The sequence below is a fragment of the Cervus canadensis genome, chromosome 7 (assembly GCF_019320065.1).
Source record: "Cervus canadensis isolate Bull #8, Minnesota chromosome 7, ASM1932006v1, whole genome shotgun sequence".
Taxonomy (NCBI): Eukaryota; Metazoa; Chordata; class Mammalia; order Artiodactyla; family Cervidae; genus Cervus; species Cervus canadensis.
In genome coordinates, this window is record NC_057392.1 from 27,672,264 (window position 1) to 27,689,112 (window position 16,849).

The 16,849-nt window shown below is 49.6% G+C and overlaps 1 protein-coding gene across 6 annotated transcripts in view; it reads right to left on the bottom strand.

Annotated features, from left to right (window-relative positions):
* Positions 1 to 16,849, bottom strand: part of ERG (ETS transcription factor ERG) — a 315,796-nt gene that overhangs the window by 57,282 nt on the left and 241,665 nt on the right. For all 6 annotated transcript variants that reach the window (XM_043474737.1, XM_043474736.1, XM_043474739.1 and 3 more), the window contains one exon: positions 13,607 to 13,824. In XM_043474737.1, the coding sequence (XP_043330672.1) occupies positions 13,607 to 13,824 (218 nt within the window). Of the gene's footprint in view, positions 1 to 13,606; positions 13,825 to 16,849 lie in introns of those variants that run through there.

Here is a 16,849-nt window from a genome sequence, read left to right on the forward strand (position 1 = left end):
AAGAAATGAATGATTAAAAAATGAAAAGATCTTGAGAGTCGGAATGCTATATACCTATATTCCAGTTTCCACAATCTTCTAATTTCTATGTTTTATTTTCAATTTTTTTTATTATGTATTTATGGCTGCACTGGGTCTTTGCTGCTGTATGCTGACTCTCTCTAGTTGCTGCAAGCGGGAGCTACTCTCCAGATGTGGTGTGCAGGCTTCTCACTGCGGAGGCTTCTCTTCTTGCAGAGCACACGCTCTGGAGTGTGGGCTTCTACCTTTGCGGTACATGGGCTTAGTTGTCCAGCAGCATGTGGAATTCTCCCAGACTAGGGATCAAACCCATGTCACCTGTACCAGCAGGCAGATTCTTAACCACTGGACCACCAGGGAAGTCCTAACTTAGATGTTTCAAATCCAAATTTGCCTCTGGGAAATTGATCTAATGCATGGTGGTTGAACAAACATTTACAGATCTTATCTGGTTCATCTATCCCATACTGGACTGCTTACTTATGCTAGAGAGGGCTCCAAACTCTTATGTATTCATGTTACAGTAAATACAGGGGTGAAACATGCAAAATGGTGCCTAACACACAACAAATGTTATGTGTTAGCTGTTGCTATTTATCTCACCCCCAAGGTCAAACACCAATAAGCAGCAGCAATGATACAGGCGATGTGCAGAGACTTGGGGGGCAGGTTGTGTCTAAGCTTATACGACCAGCAGGGGAGGGGCTGGGATTTGAACTTAGACAGTTAGGGTCCTGAATCCAAGGACTTGACCACCACACTACAGGACCTCCCCTGGTAATTCCACATGAGTGGTCTCTTTCCCAGACATAACACATCATGGGATGGACCCTCAGAAGACTCAGCTTCATCACTGGTGGGTATTTTCTGAAGCATGTCCTGAAGTCAGTCAAGGAGAAGGCGATGAGAGCTGAACAGGGGCAGCCCCGTGCAGATGAAGGCAGAGCCTCCTGGGAGATGCTAAGTGTGGCAGGGTTTATTTGGACAGAGATATGAATTGTGATGTCTGGTTTATAAAAAAAAAAAAAAAGTTGACCTCCTCAATTTATAGTTGAATGTTGTTTGTTCCTCCCCCAAACCTCCTAGAGGCACTCAGCAGGGTGCAAGCTCTGCAGAGATGGAGCGTGAACATTGCTGAGTGTGAGGAAGTCAGGTAAAAGTTTCTGGACTCAGAAAGCAGAGCAGGAAGGACTGTGACCCAGACTGTGGGTCTAAGAAGACAGGCCTGAGGACCAGGGCAGAACCTGGACCATTAGGAAAGTAGGCAATGTCACTGTTTTAAGATGAAGTGGACAGGGAAGGGACTTCTCTGGGTCCAGTGGCTAGGACTCCACATTCCCAATGCAGGGGGCCTGAGTCAGGGAACTAAGAGTTTGCTTCAACTAAGAGTTTGCATGCTGCAACTAAAGATCCCACATGTTAAAACGAAGACTCCATGCAGCCAAATAAATAAATAAAATAATACTTTCTAAAAAAGACTAAAACGAGCTCTGTCCAAGAAAAAACGTTTTTTTCGCTGTTTCCATACATAATCTCTTCTTTTTGAAAAGGGTTTATCACACCTGTAGGGCTTCCCAGGTGGTTCTAGTGGCAAAGGACCCGCCTTTCAAGGCAGGAAACGTGAGAGACACAGGTTTGATCCCTAGGTCGGGAAGATCCCCTGGAGGAAGGCATGGCAACCTACTCCAGTACTCTTGCCTGGAGACCTTCATGGACAGAGGAGGCTGGTGGGCTACCATCCATGGGGTCACAAAGAATAGGACACAACTGAGTGACTTAGCACACACACACACGCATCATGTCTATAAGCATGTACCGAGAAATTAAAATGAGAGCTTTGGTTTCTGAAACACAAAATAAAACTTGGCATCTGACATTGGTTTTCTTGAATCAGAACCTCCTTACAGCAGGGCAGATTCCATCATGGAAAGAGCCCTCGCTGAAACTGCACAGACGCGGTCCTCAGTTTGAAAAGAACGCGCGGTGCCCTTGTTGAGTGTGAAGGGACCTTGTTTATGCGAGAAGGTCCCTGAATGCAGCCCCAAGCCACAGCCTCGAGCTCACCAGCCACGTTAAAACTGGGATCCACCCTCACGTCACAACGCTGAGGGCGGGGGGCGCCTCAGGCTTGAGAGAAAGCCCCCGAGGTAGGTTGAAATTGAAGTTGGGTGATGGATGTAACTTCTTCCAGTGGGTGGAGGCAAACCCGTCAACCTTCTCAAAATCTACCCACTTTTCAGGGCCCACCCCGCTTCCTGTTCTGGAGTTTGTCTTGCACTTGGAGACGGCTGTCCCCTGCCTTACGTGTTCTCCATCACATCCTGCTAGAATACTTTTGTTCACATCAGAAATGCATATTTTAAAAAATCTTTTATTGGAGTAGAGATGATGTACAGTATTGTGTTAGTTTCAGGAGGATAGCAAAGTGAATCAGTTATGCATACACATATAACCACTCTGTTTTAGATTCTATTCCCATATTGGTTATTACAGAGTATTGAGTAGAGCTTCTGGTACTATACAATAGGTCTTTGTTAGTTACCTATTTTATATATGGTAGATGGGGAAAAAGTGGAAACAATGACAGATTTCATTTTCTTGGGTTCCAAAATCACTGTAGATGGTGACTGCAGTCATGAAATTAAAAGACACTCACTCCTTGAAAGAAAAGCTATGACAAACCTAGACAGTGTATTATAATGCAAGGACTTCACTTTGCCAACAAAGGTCCATATTTTCAAAGCTATGGTTTTGCCAGTAGTCATGTATGGATGTGAGAGTTGGACCATACAGAAGGCTGAGCACCAAAGAATTGATGCTTTCAAATGGTGGTGCTGGAGAAGACTCTTGAGAGTCCCTTGGACTGCAAGGAGATCAAACCAGTCAACCCTGCAGGAAATCAGCCCTGGATGTTCACTGAAAGGACTGATGCTGAAGCTGAAGCTCCAATCCTTTGGCCAGCTGATGCAAACAGCTGACTCACTGGAAAGGATCTTGATGTTGGGGAAAATTGAAGGCAAAAGGAGATGGTGGTGGCTGAAGATGAGATGGCTAGATAGCATCACCAACACAACGGACATGAATCTGAGCAAACTCCAGGAGACAGTGAAGGACAGGGAAGGCTGGTGTGCTGCAGTCCATGAGGTCGCAGAGAGTTGGACAAGACTTAATGACTGAACAACAAGAAGAACATTGCATTGTTTGTATGTATGTGTATACATACAATACATATATATGCATATATATATATTTACATGTATATATATATATGTATATATATTCTTTATCCCTTCATCCGTTTAGCAAACATTTATAGAGCAAGTCTCTACACCAGGCACTGTCCCAGGTGCTGGGGATACAGCCATGCCCGTCTCCATGGTGCCTGCGTCCAAGGAGGCAAACGAAGCACCTCTCCCCAGCCTTACATATTCTGCCCTTGAAGCCCACGGTCCACACCCCCTCCGACCCTTCTGTGAGTGAGCAGGCATATGTTTACTGGCAATGCAGTCTTCAGCTCATTCCCCAGTTCATCCGAAGGGCACTGTCTTCCTGGATGTCCTTTTCAGTTTACGAGGTGATTTCATGTTAAGAACCTGATGAGGAAACTGCCTGGGAGGACCTCAAAGGTTTTCTTGGGCCACTCCAAGAGTCCGAAGAGGTCAGTCCCACGAGAGGGCCCTAACGATGCAGGCCTGGGCATTCATCCCAGTCAGCCTCAAACTGGAGTCGGAACCAACCCCCTCCTCTAGCGGTTCTCCTCCTAAGAACTCTGAAAGCACAGACTTAGTCCTAATCGACCCAACACGCTCCTAATCGGGTTACGCGCTGTGAATGGAGGTAGTCACCACAAAAGGTATTTTTAGGACCCCAGACAAGGAGGAGATTGTCTGGAGCGCTCCGGGGTAATTTGTGGGTCTGTTTTATTTCTGACTCAGAGGCAGTGGAAAAGCTGCTTCAGAGAGCCCGCGGCCGAGCGGCGGGTGGAGCTCGGCTGTGATTCATGGAGCGCTAGGGGCTCAGACTGAAACTGGAGATGTTTGTCTTCACAGCTGTGTGTTATTTTTACCCTTACTAAATATTCTCTTACACCTGGAACGTCAGCCTCTTCCCACCAGGCCCGTTCCCCTCCCCCCTTCTCCAAAGCAGTTGGAAGACAAAATTAATTAAAGAGTCACTACCAACAGTTAGCTCTTTGTCCCCAAAAGGGGGCTGACATTTCCCTGAGAAGGTTTCATGATTTCAGGGTGTGTTTCTTTTAGCAGCTGAAAATGGGGATCAGCAAGACCACATCGCACTCAGATCTTGAAAACCGGGGAGGAAACGCAGCCTTGACGAATTCATCCTTTGGAAGTACCATATTCTGTAGAATAAGATCTCTGCAGAGAGTTTACCTGACCAAGATGTGGCATCCCTTCGATCTCCTGAGTTTCTTTTTTCTTGAGACACTTTTCCTTTTCCAGAGAGGAAAGAATGAAGCCAGATAGCCGTGATGGTGCTTCAGGGTTTTATTTTCCGAACAGGCTATGTAAATTCTGGTTAGCCAAGATGATTTTCCTTTACAGGAGAGAAAGTATCCAGCATTTCCCCTTGCCCCTGATGTCAGCATCCAGAGACCTGATGGGATTCGTTTACATCACAGGGAAGACCACGGCTCTTCCACAAAATGGTGCCCATCTGTCCGACATCCCAAGAGATGGCAAAGACGGTCACCAGTGATACCAAGAGGAGAGATGAGGAACGCAGCGGGAGCTCCTGAGAACACGTCTCCCTCACTAACTTTTCCCCAAACGAGGGCCTTTCAATCCATGCCCCAGCCCCACAGCCCAGTGAACTGACGTCTGTAAAGACCCAAGGTCCCTCGTAAGTAGGACAAGCTATTCCTACCCGACTTCACTCGCACAGTTGGGAAAACCACTCGTTTTCCAGTCTCCGACACTGAGCCGCCCATGGCTTGGAAGGTTGGCAAGGCAGCCGAGCTTAACTAGGAGACATCTTTCATGCCAATCGGATTCAGAACCCCGAGGCAGAGAGCAACCAACGTCACCAGAGCTACAAATTTCACTATCCTAAAAGAGGACATAAAATCTCCGAGAAAATGTCAGAAAACATACATGGAGTCAAGTCTCCATGTGTCAAAGCAGAAAGATGTGAGAGACTAGGGAGCCACTTTCAAAGGTCAAATATTAAATGTTTCACATCAAATGAGAAAACCTGATGTTAAAAGACCTTTAGCCAAGATCTTGTTCTGTAGGCAGGGGCTGGGCAAAGCACCTCTTCCCACACAATGACATGTAGGGAATTTGAACAGTCACCATCGTAAAACTGAGAATTTTTTATTTTTAATTTCAGTCCACTGAGTATTTACTAAAAGCCATTGCTGGGCTCAGACAGCAGGTCTCCTCATCATGCTAATTTTTTAAAAACATGGTTCTGTTTGGAATCACCTCATGAAGGTACCATAAAGAAGGCAAAGTGCTGAAGAACTGATGCTTTCGAACTGTGGTGTTGGAGAAGACTCTTGAGAGTTCCTTGGACTGCAAGGAGATCCGACCAATCAATCCTAGAGGAAATCAACCCTGAATATTCATTGGAAGGACTGATGCTGAAGCTGAAGCCTCAGTACTTTGGCCACCTGATGCAAAGAGCCGGCTCATTGGGAAAGATTCTGATGCTGGGAAAGATTGAAGGCAGGAGGAGAAGGGGATGACAGAGGATGAGATGGTTGGATGGCACCACTGACTCAATGGACAAGAGTTTGAGCAAACCCCGGGAGACAGTGAAGGACAGGGAAGCCTGGTGTGCTGTGGTCCGTGGGGTTGCTCATGACTGAGTGACTGACATATTGACTTTTCACTTCCCAGTGTCCAGGCTGAAGGGGCCAAGGCTCACTTCTCAGGAGGATTTCCAGCTTTGGCTCGTCCACCCCTCATCTGGGGGTGCAGTCCCCAAACCTGGGGCTCAGCCTTACTTCCTCCTCCTCACTGCTTGTGTTCGTGCCTAGTTGCTCAGCTGTGTCCAACTCGGTGTGACCCCATGGACGACAGCCCACCAGGCTCCTTCTCTCCATGGGACTCTCCAGGTAAGAATACTGGAGGGGGTTGCCATTTCCTTCCCCAGAGGATCATCTCGACCCAGGGATCGAGCCTACATTTCCTGTGTCTCCTGCATTGCAGGTGGATTCTTTATCCACTGAGCCGTCAGGGAAGTCCTTCTCACCTACCAGCAAAACATATCAGTTCTACCTTCAGAATATGTCTAGAATGTAACCACTTCTCCCACCCCTGCATCGCTACCACCCTCATGCAGGTCTCACCATCTCTTACCTGAATTCCTGCAGGGGCTTCCTAGTAAGTTTTGGCTTTAACACAGAGGCCAAGGACATCCTGCTAAATTTGAGAGACATCACGTCCCTCCTTTGTTCACAGCCCCCAGGAGTCTCCTAGCTCACTCAAAGAGTGAAGATCAAAGTCCCTCACTGGCCCCATAATCACTCCATCTCAACCCCTATGACTCTCCCCCTTAGTCACTAAACATCAGCCACAGTTGTCCCCCAGTGCTTCAGACTAACCTCAGGGCCTTTGCACTTACCACTCCTTTAACTTGGAAAGTTCTTCTGCTGGTTAACCATAAGACCGCCCCCCTCACTGACTTAGGAACTTTACTCAATTGTTACATTCTCAGAGGTGATGTTTTCAGGCTGTCCTTTCTAGAACTACCACCCTTGGTGTGCTTTTTTTTTTTCTCCTTAGCATTTATCATGATCTAACCTGCTACCTTTCGTAAGCTATCCGGTTCAGTGGCTGTCTTTCCCATTAGAAAGTGAACTTAGAAAGGCAATATTTTTGTGTACGTTTCATGACTGCATGGCCAGTACCTATAACAGTGACTGCACACAGTAGGTGCTCAATAAATACTTGGTGGGTGAAGGAATGACTGCAGGCATAACCGGGATGTCTGGGACCAAGATGGACCCATCAGGAAGCCCCCTTTTCTGTCACCTTAATCACACTCCTGCACCATGCTTTTTAAATACCACATCAAAAGCACCCTGCCATCTGACCCTAAGCTAGATTTCTTCACAACACACAGTGAATCTGTCTCCCAGACCACAGAGAAAGGCAAGGCCCAGTCCCTCACCGCAAAGACTCAGGCAGACAAAAACTACTGCAGAGGGAGGCTGGGGGTGGGGTGGGGTTCCTGCTCCATCCAGGCAGACTTCCTGGGAGCAAACCCTCCTCTGCACATCCTTTCTCCAGGACTCTCCACTCTACAGATCACTTCTAGCCAGCTCCGGGGATTCTCTTTTGTCATCTCCCTGGACCCTGCAGCAGGGCTAGACCAGTGAGCATCAGAATCCCTGGTGAGGAGGGGGACTTGTTAAACCTGGAGGGCGAGGCCCCACCCCCAGAGTTTCTGATTCAGCCGGTCTGGGTGGGGCCCGAGAACCCACATCACTCACAAGCTCCCAGGTGGTACGGATGCTGCAGGTCTCAGGGCACCCGCTTTGAGAACCAGGACACCAGGGGATGTTCCCCCTGTCCCCACTCACCCAACAAACTCAAACAACAAGTTCATGGCTCCAGGCGGCCTGGGCTGTGGGCTGGGAGCCGGACTCTCACCGCGGCACGCAGAGCCCTTCCGCTCCAGCTGCAGTGAGCCTCCAGGCGGGCAGCATGGAGGAGGCATCGTTGCCTGCAGAAGGATGAAGGATGCTCAGTGCAACCTGGACATGCTGAGTGTCCAAGACAGGGATGCCGAGCCAGAGTCAAGCAGCCTGCTTTGCACACAACACTGCCCGCCTGTAATGGAAGGCGATCCCCCTGTGGACTGTGTGTGCCGGCGCGTGTGTCTTTCTTGGCCTATCTTGCGGTCTACAGCGGCGAGTGCCTTAGGAACCACACACAGAGTCAAGGCCGTCAGCTGGGGGCTCGCCCGGAGGCCAGGTGGCCCTGAAGCCCCAGCAGGGGCCTCTGTGAGCACCGGCTGTCCCAGGTGGGCTGTACTCATGTCTCCACTGCGTGAACATCTGGGGGTTTCTCATATGTGAGGCTGGAGTGAAGAAAGGGGAAAGGCATGGGGGCCAGGGGCCACTGAGGCTGAGAAACGATGTCCGGTGTCTACATGGCGTGCAGTGAGGCTCGTGTCTGCAAGGACTGTGTGATCTGATGCTGCAGCTGCCAAGCTAAACCCACAATTACACCCCTGTTGGCTCAAGGTGCCTTGCTCTCCTGTTTTCCTTTTATTATTTTTTATAGGGCTCCATTAGAATGGAAGCAGATCTCACTTCACCACTTGTATTTCATTTCACAAGCCTGTGGGCGCGTTGGGGCTGAGGTTTTGTAGAATTTCATCACTTGCCTGGGAAACTCAGTCCCTCCCTCCTCCAGCCTTTTTCTTTCCCGCGGAGGGGGACGGGTGGATTGGAACTGAGCGGACCATTCCCAGGGCCCATGTGTGTGTGCTGCGTGCACGCTCAGTCGTGTTTGGCGATGCCGGAGACTGTAGCCCACCAGGCTCCTCTGTCCACGGGATTTTCCAGGTGATAATACGGGAGTGGGTTGCCATTTCCTCCTCCAGGGGATCTTCCTGAGGCAGGGGTTGAGCCTGTGTCTCCTGAGTCTTCCACATTGCAGGTGGATATCTTACCATTGTGCCACCGGGGAAGCACACTGCATTCTCAGGGACTGAATCCTCATGCAGTAGGAGCAGGGTGGTGTTCTGGCATCACCCAGGCTACGGAGTGGTCTCGTCCCCCAGGGGGATGTTTGCAAAAGAGCAAGGAGGGGCCACAAAGGTAACAACCCACACATTCCGGCCCAAGTCCAATGTCTGACTTATGTAGGTTCCTCCCGAACTTGACTTCCAGAGGCAAGTGTGCTGCAAGGAAGTCCACTGCACCCGAGCTCAGAGCAAGGACAGCAAAAAGGAGCTGGAGATGCACTTCATTTCTGGCTGCAGCCCCTGACTCCCAGCCGCCCCTGGCCTGAGGCTTCCAGGCAGTGGGTGACGTACCCACCCTCTCCAGAAAGACGCAGGGAGGAGGCACGTTCAGGGGCTGCATCCTGGTCCCTGGTGCTCAGACGAAGCAGAACCATGCCTCCTCCACAGTGTCCCTGCCACGAGCCCCTCCCGGGAGGATTCCCGTCTCCACGACCTCAGCCTCTGCTTCCTGACACTACGGGGCAGGGCTGGAACAACCAGGTTTTCACTGGAGGTTTCCAGAATGAAGGCGGAGTCAACGCATGTCCACACTCCCGTCTACAGAGCCAGAGCTGACACGTGTAAAGATCACGTAGCAAGTCAGCAGCATCTGTGGATCTGATCCTGGGAGGTCCCTCTGACTGCCTGCTGCCTCTTCGAATCCTATAGAGGAAATGGGCCTTAGCTGCACTGATGGATTTTTGAGTTTTCCCTTCCTCCATGGCTTCCCTGGTGGTTCAGACAGCAAAAAAAATCTGCCTGCAATGTCGGAGACCTGGGTTCAATCCCTGGATAGGGAGGATCCCCTGGAGGAGGACATGGCAACCCACTCCAGGATTCTTGCTTGGGAAATCCCAAGGACAGAGGAGCCTGGTGGGCTGCAGGCCTTGGGGTCGCAAAGAGTCAGACACGACTGAGTGATTAAGACTTTCATTTTCACTCCCCTTCAGGGGAGCCCCTTATATTCTGCAGAGCAGATTATGCCTCATGTCCACCTTGCACTATTGCACTGGTCACAGCTGAAGGCTGGTCCTGGGGTGACCTGGTGACATCAATCTGCTGTATGAACCTCCTTCCAACACTTCCCACTCAGCCAAGCTGAGTCCCTCAGGGACAGGGCACTGGCCACACCAGCAAACGCTAGCCTGGAAATCTGAAAGGAACAGCTCCACTGACCACTGACCAGCCAAGCGGCCAGGAGCCCCAGGTGTGGTCAGTTTTCTGAGCCTCCCTGGCCAGGCCACTGCACTCAGTGACTTAAATCCAAGGCCAATCGAGGTGTTGGTCTGAAGGTATTTCAAAGGTGTGGTTAACATCTATCATCCTTTGATGTTAAAGAGAGCTGATTATCCTTGATAAGGCTGGGGGCCTCGTCTCATCAGCTGAAGGTCGGAAGCAAAACCTACACTTTCCCCGAAGAGGAAGGAATTCCGCCTCAAGACGGTTGCATCCACGGCTGCTTGAGTTTCCAGCCTGCCAGTGTACGCCCAACAGATGTCAGACTTGACAGCCTCCGCAACTGCATGAGCCACATCCTTACAACAAATCTCTTCAGTGGGTGCCCCACTGGTCCTCTCTCTGCAGAACCCGACTGGCACAGCAAGGCCAGGTCCCACCACGCTGGATTCCAGTGGACGCTGAGCTCAGGACGGATGGGCAGAAGCCTCTGTTCCAGAGAGGATCAACACAGAGAAGATGCCACCCTCCTGCGTTTCCAAAACATTCTGGATGTGAGGGCTGGCACTGGGGGACTGGTTGACATCTGTGTCATAGCTCAGATCCGCTGAGCTGAGCTTCCTGCCCCGCACTGGTCCACACCAGCTTCACCATTTCCCATCCAGGACGTGCTCAGCGCTGGCTCACAGGCAGGCGGATCAGCCGTGCGCTCGTCCCGGGTAGTGCCCAGCGGGCGGGCACCACCGCGCATCCAGGAAGAAGACGGAGATGTTGACAAGGTGGCCTCCCTCGGGAGCGGCCACCAAAGTGTGTCCTAGTTTGCTCCCAAAGCTGGAACCGCCTCTAATGAGCCTCGGATGGGACACCTCTGAGCATCTCAGGGCTCCATGACAGCCTGGGAGAAGAAACGACTGATGCTTCCATTGTCTCCCTGCAAGAAAACGGTCCAGTTCCTCCACACATGGTTTCATTTCCCAGGAAGAGACCCTCGCCGGAGGCCACCACTTTGCAACTACCAAGGCGACTTCCCCAGTTAGCCAGGAACATGGGAGTAGCTTCCAACGGGTGGTGTCTTTCTTAGGGACTTGACGCCTCAAGGCCAAGTTTAAGGTTGCCTTGAGCACCCCCCACACACCATCCCAAATTCCCGGGGTGACCAACCTTGGGCTGGGGAGGTGGCCCCCATGGTCCAGCCAGGAGGGCAGGTGGACGTGGGCTCCTGAGGAAATGCACAGACCTGCATCGGAGGAAACGGTATTCACGTGTCTCCCTTACTTATTTATTCTTCCGTTTGCTTATTTGTTCATTCATTTATTTAAATCCAGCCAGAAGCAAAGTTTTACTTCTGCAGCATCGTTCTCACCTCCTGGCTCAGGCTCCTTTCTGAGCCTTGCTAAATGCAGACTGGTACTCTGAGAGCTGGCCCAAGGCCAGACTTGGCAAAACGGGCCAGGGCACGGATCCCCCTGCTAACTGCCAGCTGGAAGCCACGCTGGTGCCCTCTGCCCAAAGTGCTTTCTCTGATTCTTTCTCCTTCTCCCCTCCATCTCCATCTTTCTCTGTTTCTGCCTCTCTCACACACGCACACACACACACGCACACACACACACACACGACACCCATGCTGATGTATTTCCCGCAGGTAGAAACGAGCCTTGGAAGAAGACCTCTTTAGAAACGCACCCCACCCCATCATGACTATCCTGGCGTGTATGGGATCACGTGACTCCATCAAAAACAGAATCCACCGCTCTGCTCAGCACTACGTGGCAGCCTGGACGGGAGGGGAGTTTGGGGAGAGAGTGGGTCCATCTAGATGGATGGCTGAGTCCCTTTGCTATTGACCCAAAACTATCACAACATTGTCTGTTAACTAGCTGGACCCTGATACAAAGTAAAGTTAAAAAAAATTAAACAACAACAACAAAATAGAATCCATCACTGTTTAGAGGGCTGGCGGCACAACGGCCCTTCTATATAAACACTGCTACATTCTTCAGAACAGAGCAAGTCTCAGGAACAAATGCAGTGAACGGTTGGTGGGAACATTCTATTTGATGGACAGGATTTACCTGTGAAGTATTTATACATATTCTATGTAATGATGAACCTGCTGGACTCTACGACTGCATTCCCACCCTAGGCCTCCCAGAAGTCTAGGAGCTTTCGCTTGATGAGGTCCAGGATGAGCCCACCTCAGCTAGAATCCACTTCCAGAACCAGTGTCACAGCAGAAAGGCAGCATCCCGCTTCCGAGAAGAAACGCGATGCAGGGAAGTGAACGACTCCCTGGAGCCCAGGTAAGCCCTAGCACCTCCCATCTCCATGTCTGGCACATCCAGCCTCACACGTGACGTTCCCTCTGGGGACTCTGACTTGGCACCTTCACCGACACCACACTAGAAGCTGACTCGACGGTCTCCAGCATGTATAAAACACGACACTTATTTAAAAACACACTGACCATTAAAATATGTAAGTAGCAAAAAGGGTCTGCTCTAGCTGCAACAGAGTGGGGTGTGGAATCAAACACCCTTGGTTTGGATCCAGTTTCTGAGTGGCTTGAAGTGATGCTCGGGGTTAGCCAGAAAATGCCTGAGTCTCAGCTTCCTCATCCATCAGATGGGGACAAGCGTTCCTCTCCGGGCTGCTGAGAGGACTGGCAGGCCACTGGCTGCCTACAAAAGGGCTTTTTATGTAGTAAAGCGCCAGAAAAGGGGAAGCTGTTCTTGTGACTCTAGGCAGATTATGCACATTTAAATGAAATTCTCTTTGTCCTGGGATTTTAAATGACTCTTCCTGAATATATATGGGATTTTTGATCACAAGGGCTTCCCAGGTGGCACTAGTGATAAAGAACCTGCCTGCCAATGCAGGAGACGAAGAGACTCAGGTTCGATCCCTGGGTCGGGAAGATACCCTGGAGGAGGGCATGGCAACCCACTCCAGTACTCTTGCCTGGAGACTCCCATGGTCAGAGAAGCCTGGCAGGCTAGAGTCCACAGGGTTGCAAAGAGTCGGACACGGCTGAAGCGACTTAGCATGAACGCACCCATTATATCATAATTGAAATCAATTTTACTTTTCAAAATGGCATCCGATGAAATGCTTTTGAGTGCCTGGGATAATATATTCGCTAACCCGCTGCATTTAGGTGACAGCAACATGACACGCTCAGAAGAGTTAACACTTCTGAGTGATGCTGGTGCTTGGTTTTAAGTGTAAGTAAAGATGAAGGGGGAAAAGCAAGTGTTCAGAGCTGGTGACCGGGGGGGGGGGGAGGGGGGGACAGAGGCAGCGGGTCCATCACGTGGTGGGGACGTGCACTCTGCTGCCTGCCCACGGGCTGACACTCTCCCGCCGTGAAAACCTGAGACAGTTTTACTTTCGGGGCAGGAAAACCCTCCGAGATCAGTTCTGCCATATGTGGGCAAGGCCTCCCCTTCCCACGACACCCTCATGCCTGGGAAATTAGAACTGCACATCTCTTCAAAGCAAGTTCTCGGTAAATACACTACTGGTTTTTCACAACCTCTGTCCTCCACGCAAACCACTGGCGAACACATTTTCGCAGCCTCGCCCAGGGTTCCTGTGCAATGGCCTCACTTTCTGAAGCTGTCTTGGGGGCAATGCCATCCACTTCCACTCGGCCTTTTCAGGGGCCGGGGACCCAGGTGGCCGGGAGGATGCGAGCCGGTGGTCTCCTTACCTTGAGCCGTTCACCTGGTTTGGGTTACATTCCATCTTGATGGTGACCCTGGCTGGGGGTTGAGACAGCCAGTCCTGCTGAGGGACGCGTGGGCTCATCTTGGAGGTCTGTCCATAGTCGCCGGAGGAGGACGCGGTCATGTCCGTCTTGGGCAGGTGCGGCGCGCCGTAGGCGCACTCAAACAATGACTGGTCCTCGCTGACGACTGATAACGCTTCCTAAATGTCCAGAGAAACACACCTTCAGGACATGCCAAGGGACAGCCGTGCTTCAGAAAGTCGCTAACGTTAGAGTCATTTCTAACAGGGACCCCGCTGCCAAGGTACCTTTTCTGGTATCCATTTCTACCTTTCAGAAGAAAAAAGGAGCTGGCTTTCTTTCCCCGAGAAGGTAAGAGGTGGAACTGGCAGACTCAGAAAAACTTCTCTGCAGGTCCCCAAACATCCCAGGCCTGACTGCAGCCGTGCAGATAATATCCACTTTAATCTCGACTCAAGGAAGTTGGATTTCAAAGGTCTTAGAAGACATCCAATTGCATGTGTCATTATTTGACAAATGCAATCTATAATTCAAGCAGGCAGGGTACAGCATGGTCATGAAGATTAAAAAACAGACATGTGACTGCTAACACCTAAGCATCTGGCAAAACTGCCACATTCCCAGGAGATTTTAAAGAAGAGCTACTTAGAAGAAGAGTGTGGGGGAAATGGGGCGCCAAAGGACAAACAGACAAAGATACGAATTTTTCCATTTCTAAGTTATTAGCTGAGATAGAGTTTCAAGCGGTGCTTCCATGATGGTGAACATCTGGATGATAAATGAACCAAAAAAAAAAAAAAAAAGCTGTGAATTAACCAGAGGCCTCTAGGATGTTTAAAATATCTATATCACTGAATGGCTCTTTTTCACCCTTACTTTCTATTCCTATCTTCACTCATTTTGCATGATTTGTTGAAAATAAAGAGCAATGTGCCATTGTTGGAGCATTCTTCTGTGGCTTTAAGTCAAACAAGTGGTTAACCTATGGCTAGGCTGACATTGTACAGCCACATCCACAAAGGCAAATAGGATTGGGAAATTTCAGCTGCTTGAATGATACCTCATGCAGCTACACAGAATAACTACGACACAATCCAATTTGGCTTTCTATAGTTTAAAAAAATAAAGTCCGCACGGGAATTCATGTTTATTTCATTTCTTAAACACCCTTGGTACTGCTATTAGCTTTTGAGAAGCAAATGATGTTTGCATCACATATTTTCTATAAAATGGAAAGCTATGGCAACCTTCTGGTCTGGACTTCCCATCCCCCAGAGGGGAAAATATGAGATCCGGAAAGGTCCAGACCTCACCTAGAAGTGAGCAACCCAAGATCAAGCAGGGAATTCGTGAGAACACCAACGACTGTTTTGTCATCGGCTCCCTCCTGCCCCTAGAGCCTGCATATGATGCTCTTCTTAAACATTTCTCAGTTTGGGATATGGGTCTGCGTTAGCATTTCTTAGCATTTCTTGTTTGAATTGATATTTAAGTCAGGATGCTCTTCTCCACCCCAGTTGTTAGTATTAATAGTAAAGCTCTTCCAAGCAGCCTTTCTAAGAGAGAAACCCCACTTCCTACAGATACAAAGAAGTATCTGAATCTTTAGGGCGCACACGCAATTTCACAAAGCACCTCCCAATCCAGTGTGTACCGCCTCCCATTCTACCTCCTCCCCACCTACCCAGGGACCTTCTTCATCACTCTCCAAGTGCATGAACTTCACAGCCAGCCGGGCACCCTGAGCTGTGAATCAGTGAGCAGGGAGAATCACGAGGAACAAACTCAAGGCTCTGGGTCTGAGTGGTGGCCAGGTGTCCGTGCGGAGGTAACAGCCCCCTGCCCACCACTGACATGGCTAAAATCCCTTAGAACCACAGTCCTGTGATATTTGGGGAAATAGTGAGCTGAGGATTTAAACAGTAACACAAACTCTACAAAACAGTGTGCTGGACCAACCAGAGAGCCAGAGTAGGCCCAAGAAAGAAAAAAAAAGAAAGAAAGAAAGAAAGAAGGCATCTTGACTACCCAGCAAAAGCAAACACGTCAGCAAAGAGCAGCAATCTGAGAAACACGCCCGGCAGATGGGGAGGGGGGCGGGAGGTTGAGGGGGGAACCTGAACCTAGGCGCTCTCTGGTCTGGTCACACACGGAGTGAGTGGATGCAAGGAGTCTCAACTCACAGATGCGGGGTTAAAAATCAAATCGGCACCACGGACTTAGTGCAGTCCTGCGAATCCACAAAGGCAAAATTAGAGCTTCTTCAATAAAGTCTGCAAAACAGAGCCTGCCTTCCCATAGCAGCACTGGAGAGAATGCTTTTTACACACTCCGAACAAAAAAAAAAACCAACCAAGGCTCTCCTGCCTGGTCCTGCAGACCCCACCAAGCCTCGGAGGGGAATAACATACTATGTAATGTTAGCATTGGCTCACTGACTTAAGAAAAACACGAATAAACTGGCAGAAACGGGTTAAATGCGAGGGACAGACTTCACATCACAAATGAGTAAGAAGAAGGCTTTCACAGCACAAAGAGTAACGATGTTAAAATAGGAGTGTATCCCCTAGATAAAGCAGGATATTCCGGCAAACACACCCAATGACCAAATACATAAACGCAGCATAGGATTTAGACACTGGACCAGCTTACGAGAACTGAAACAAGCCTTCAGTGTGTGTTTGGGGCGGGAGGAACCTATTCTCACATCTGGCATAGCATTATTTCACCACATGGTTTCCTAAAGAAAGAAATCAAAGTTAATGGAGATCGATTTAGGGGAAGAAATTGACAAAAAAGCTAGAGATACGGGGGGGGGGGGGGCACACAGCTTTCCTGCATATCTGAAAACTCTCCTCTGCGTTAATCCTTCATGAGGATGATCATAGCCTTCGGAACAGCAAAAGTTGCTTTTCTTTGCTAGAGAAGTTATCTAAAAATGAGACAGCTTTAGGATAAAACGTTTCATTTCAAAAGGGGTGACATGAGGTCCGTATTCTGGAAAGACAGAGCATGCCCCGAAGTGATGCTAAGTAAGCCAAAGCAGCCAAACATCTAGGATTTAGTACAAGTCAGGAAAAAATACATAATAAATGGAATCACATACACACACTCACACACATGCCAACTTAGCACACTAGAACAGTGAAGGGGTAAAAAAGAAGCTGAAGGGTGGCTTTCAGAGACCTGTTTCAAACAAGGGGG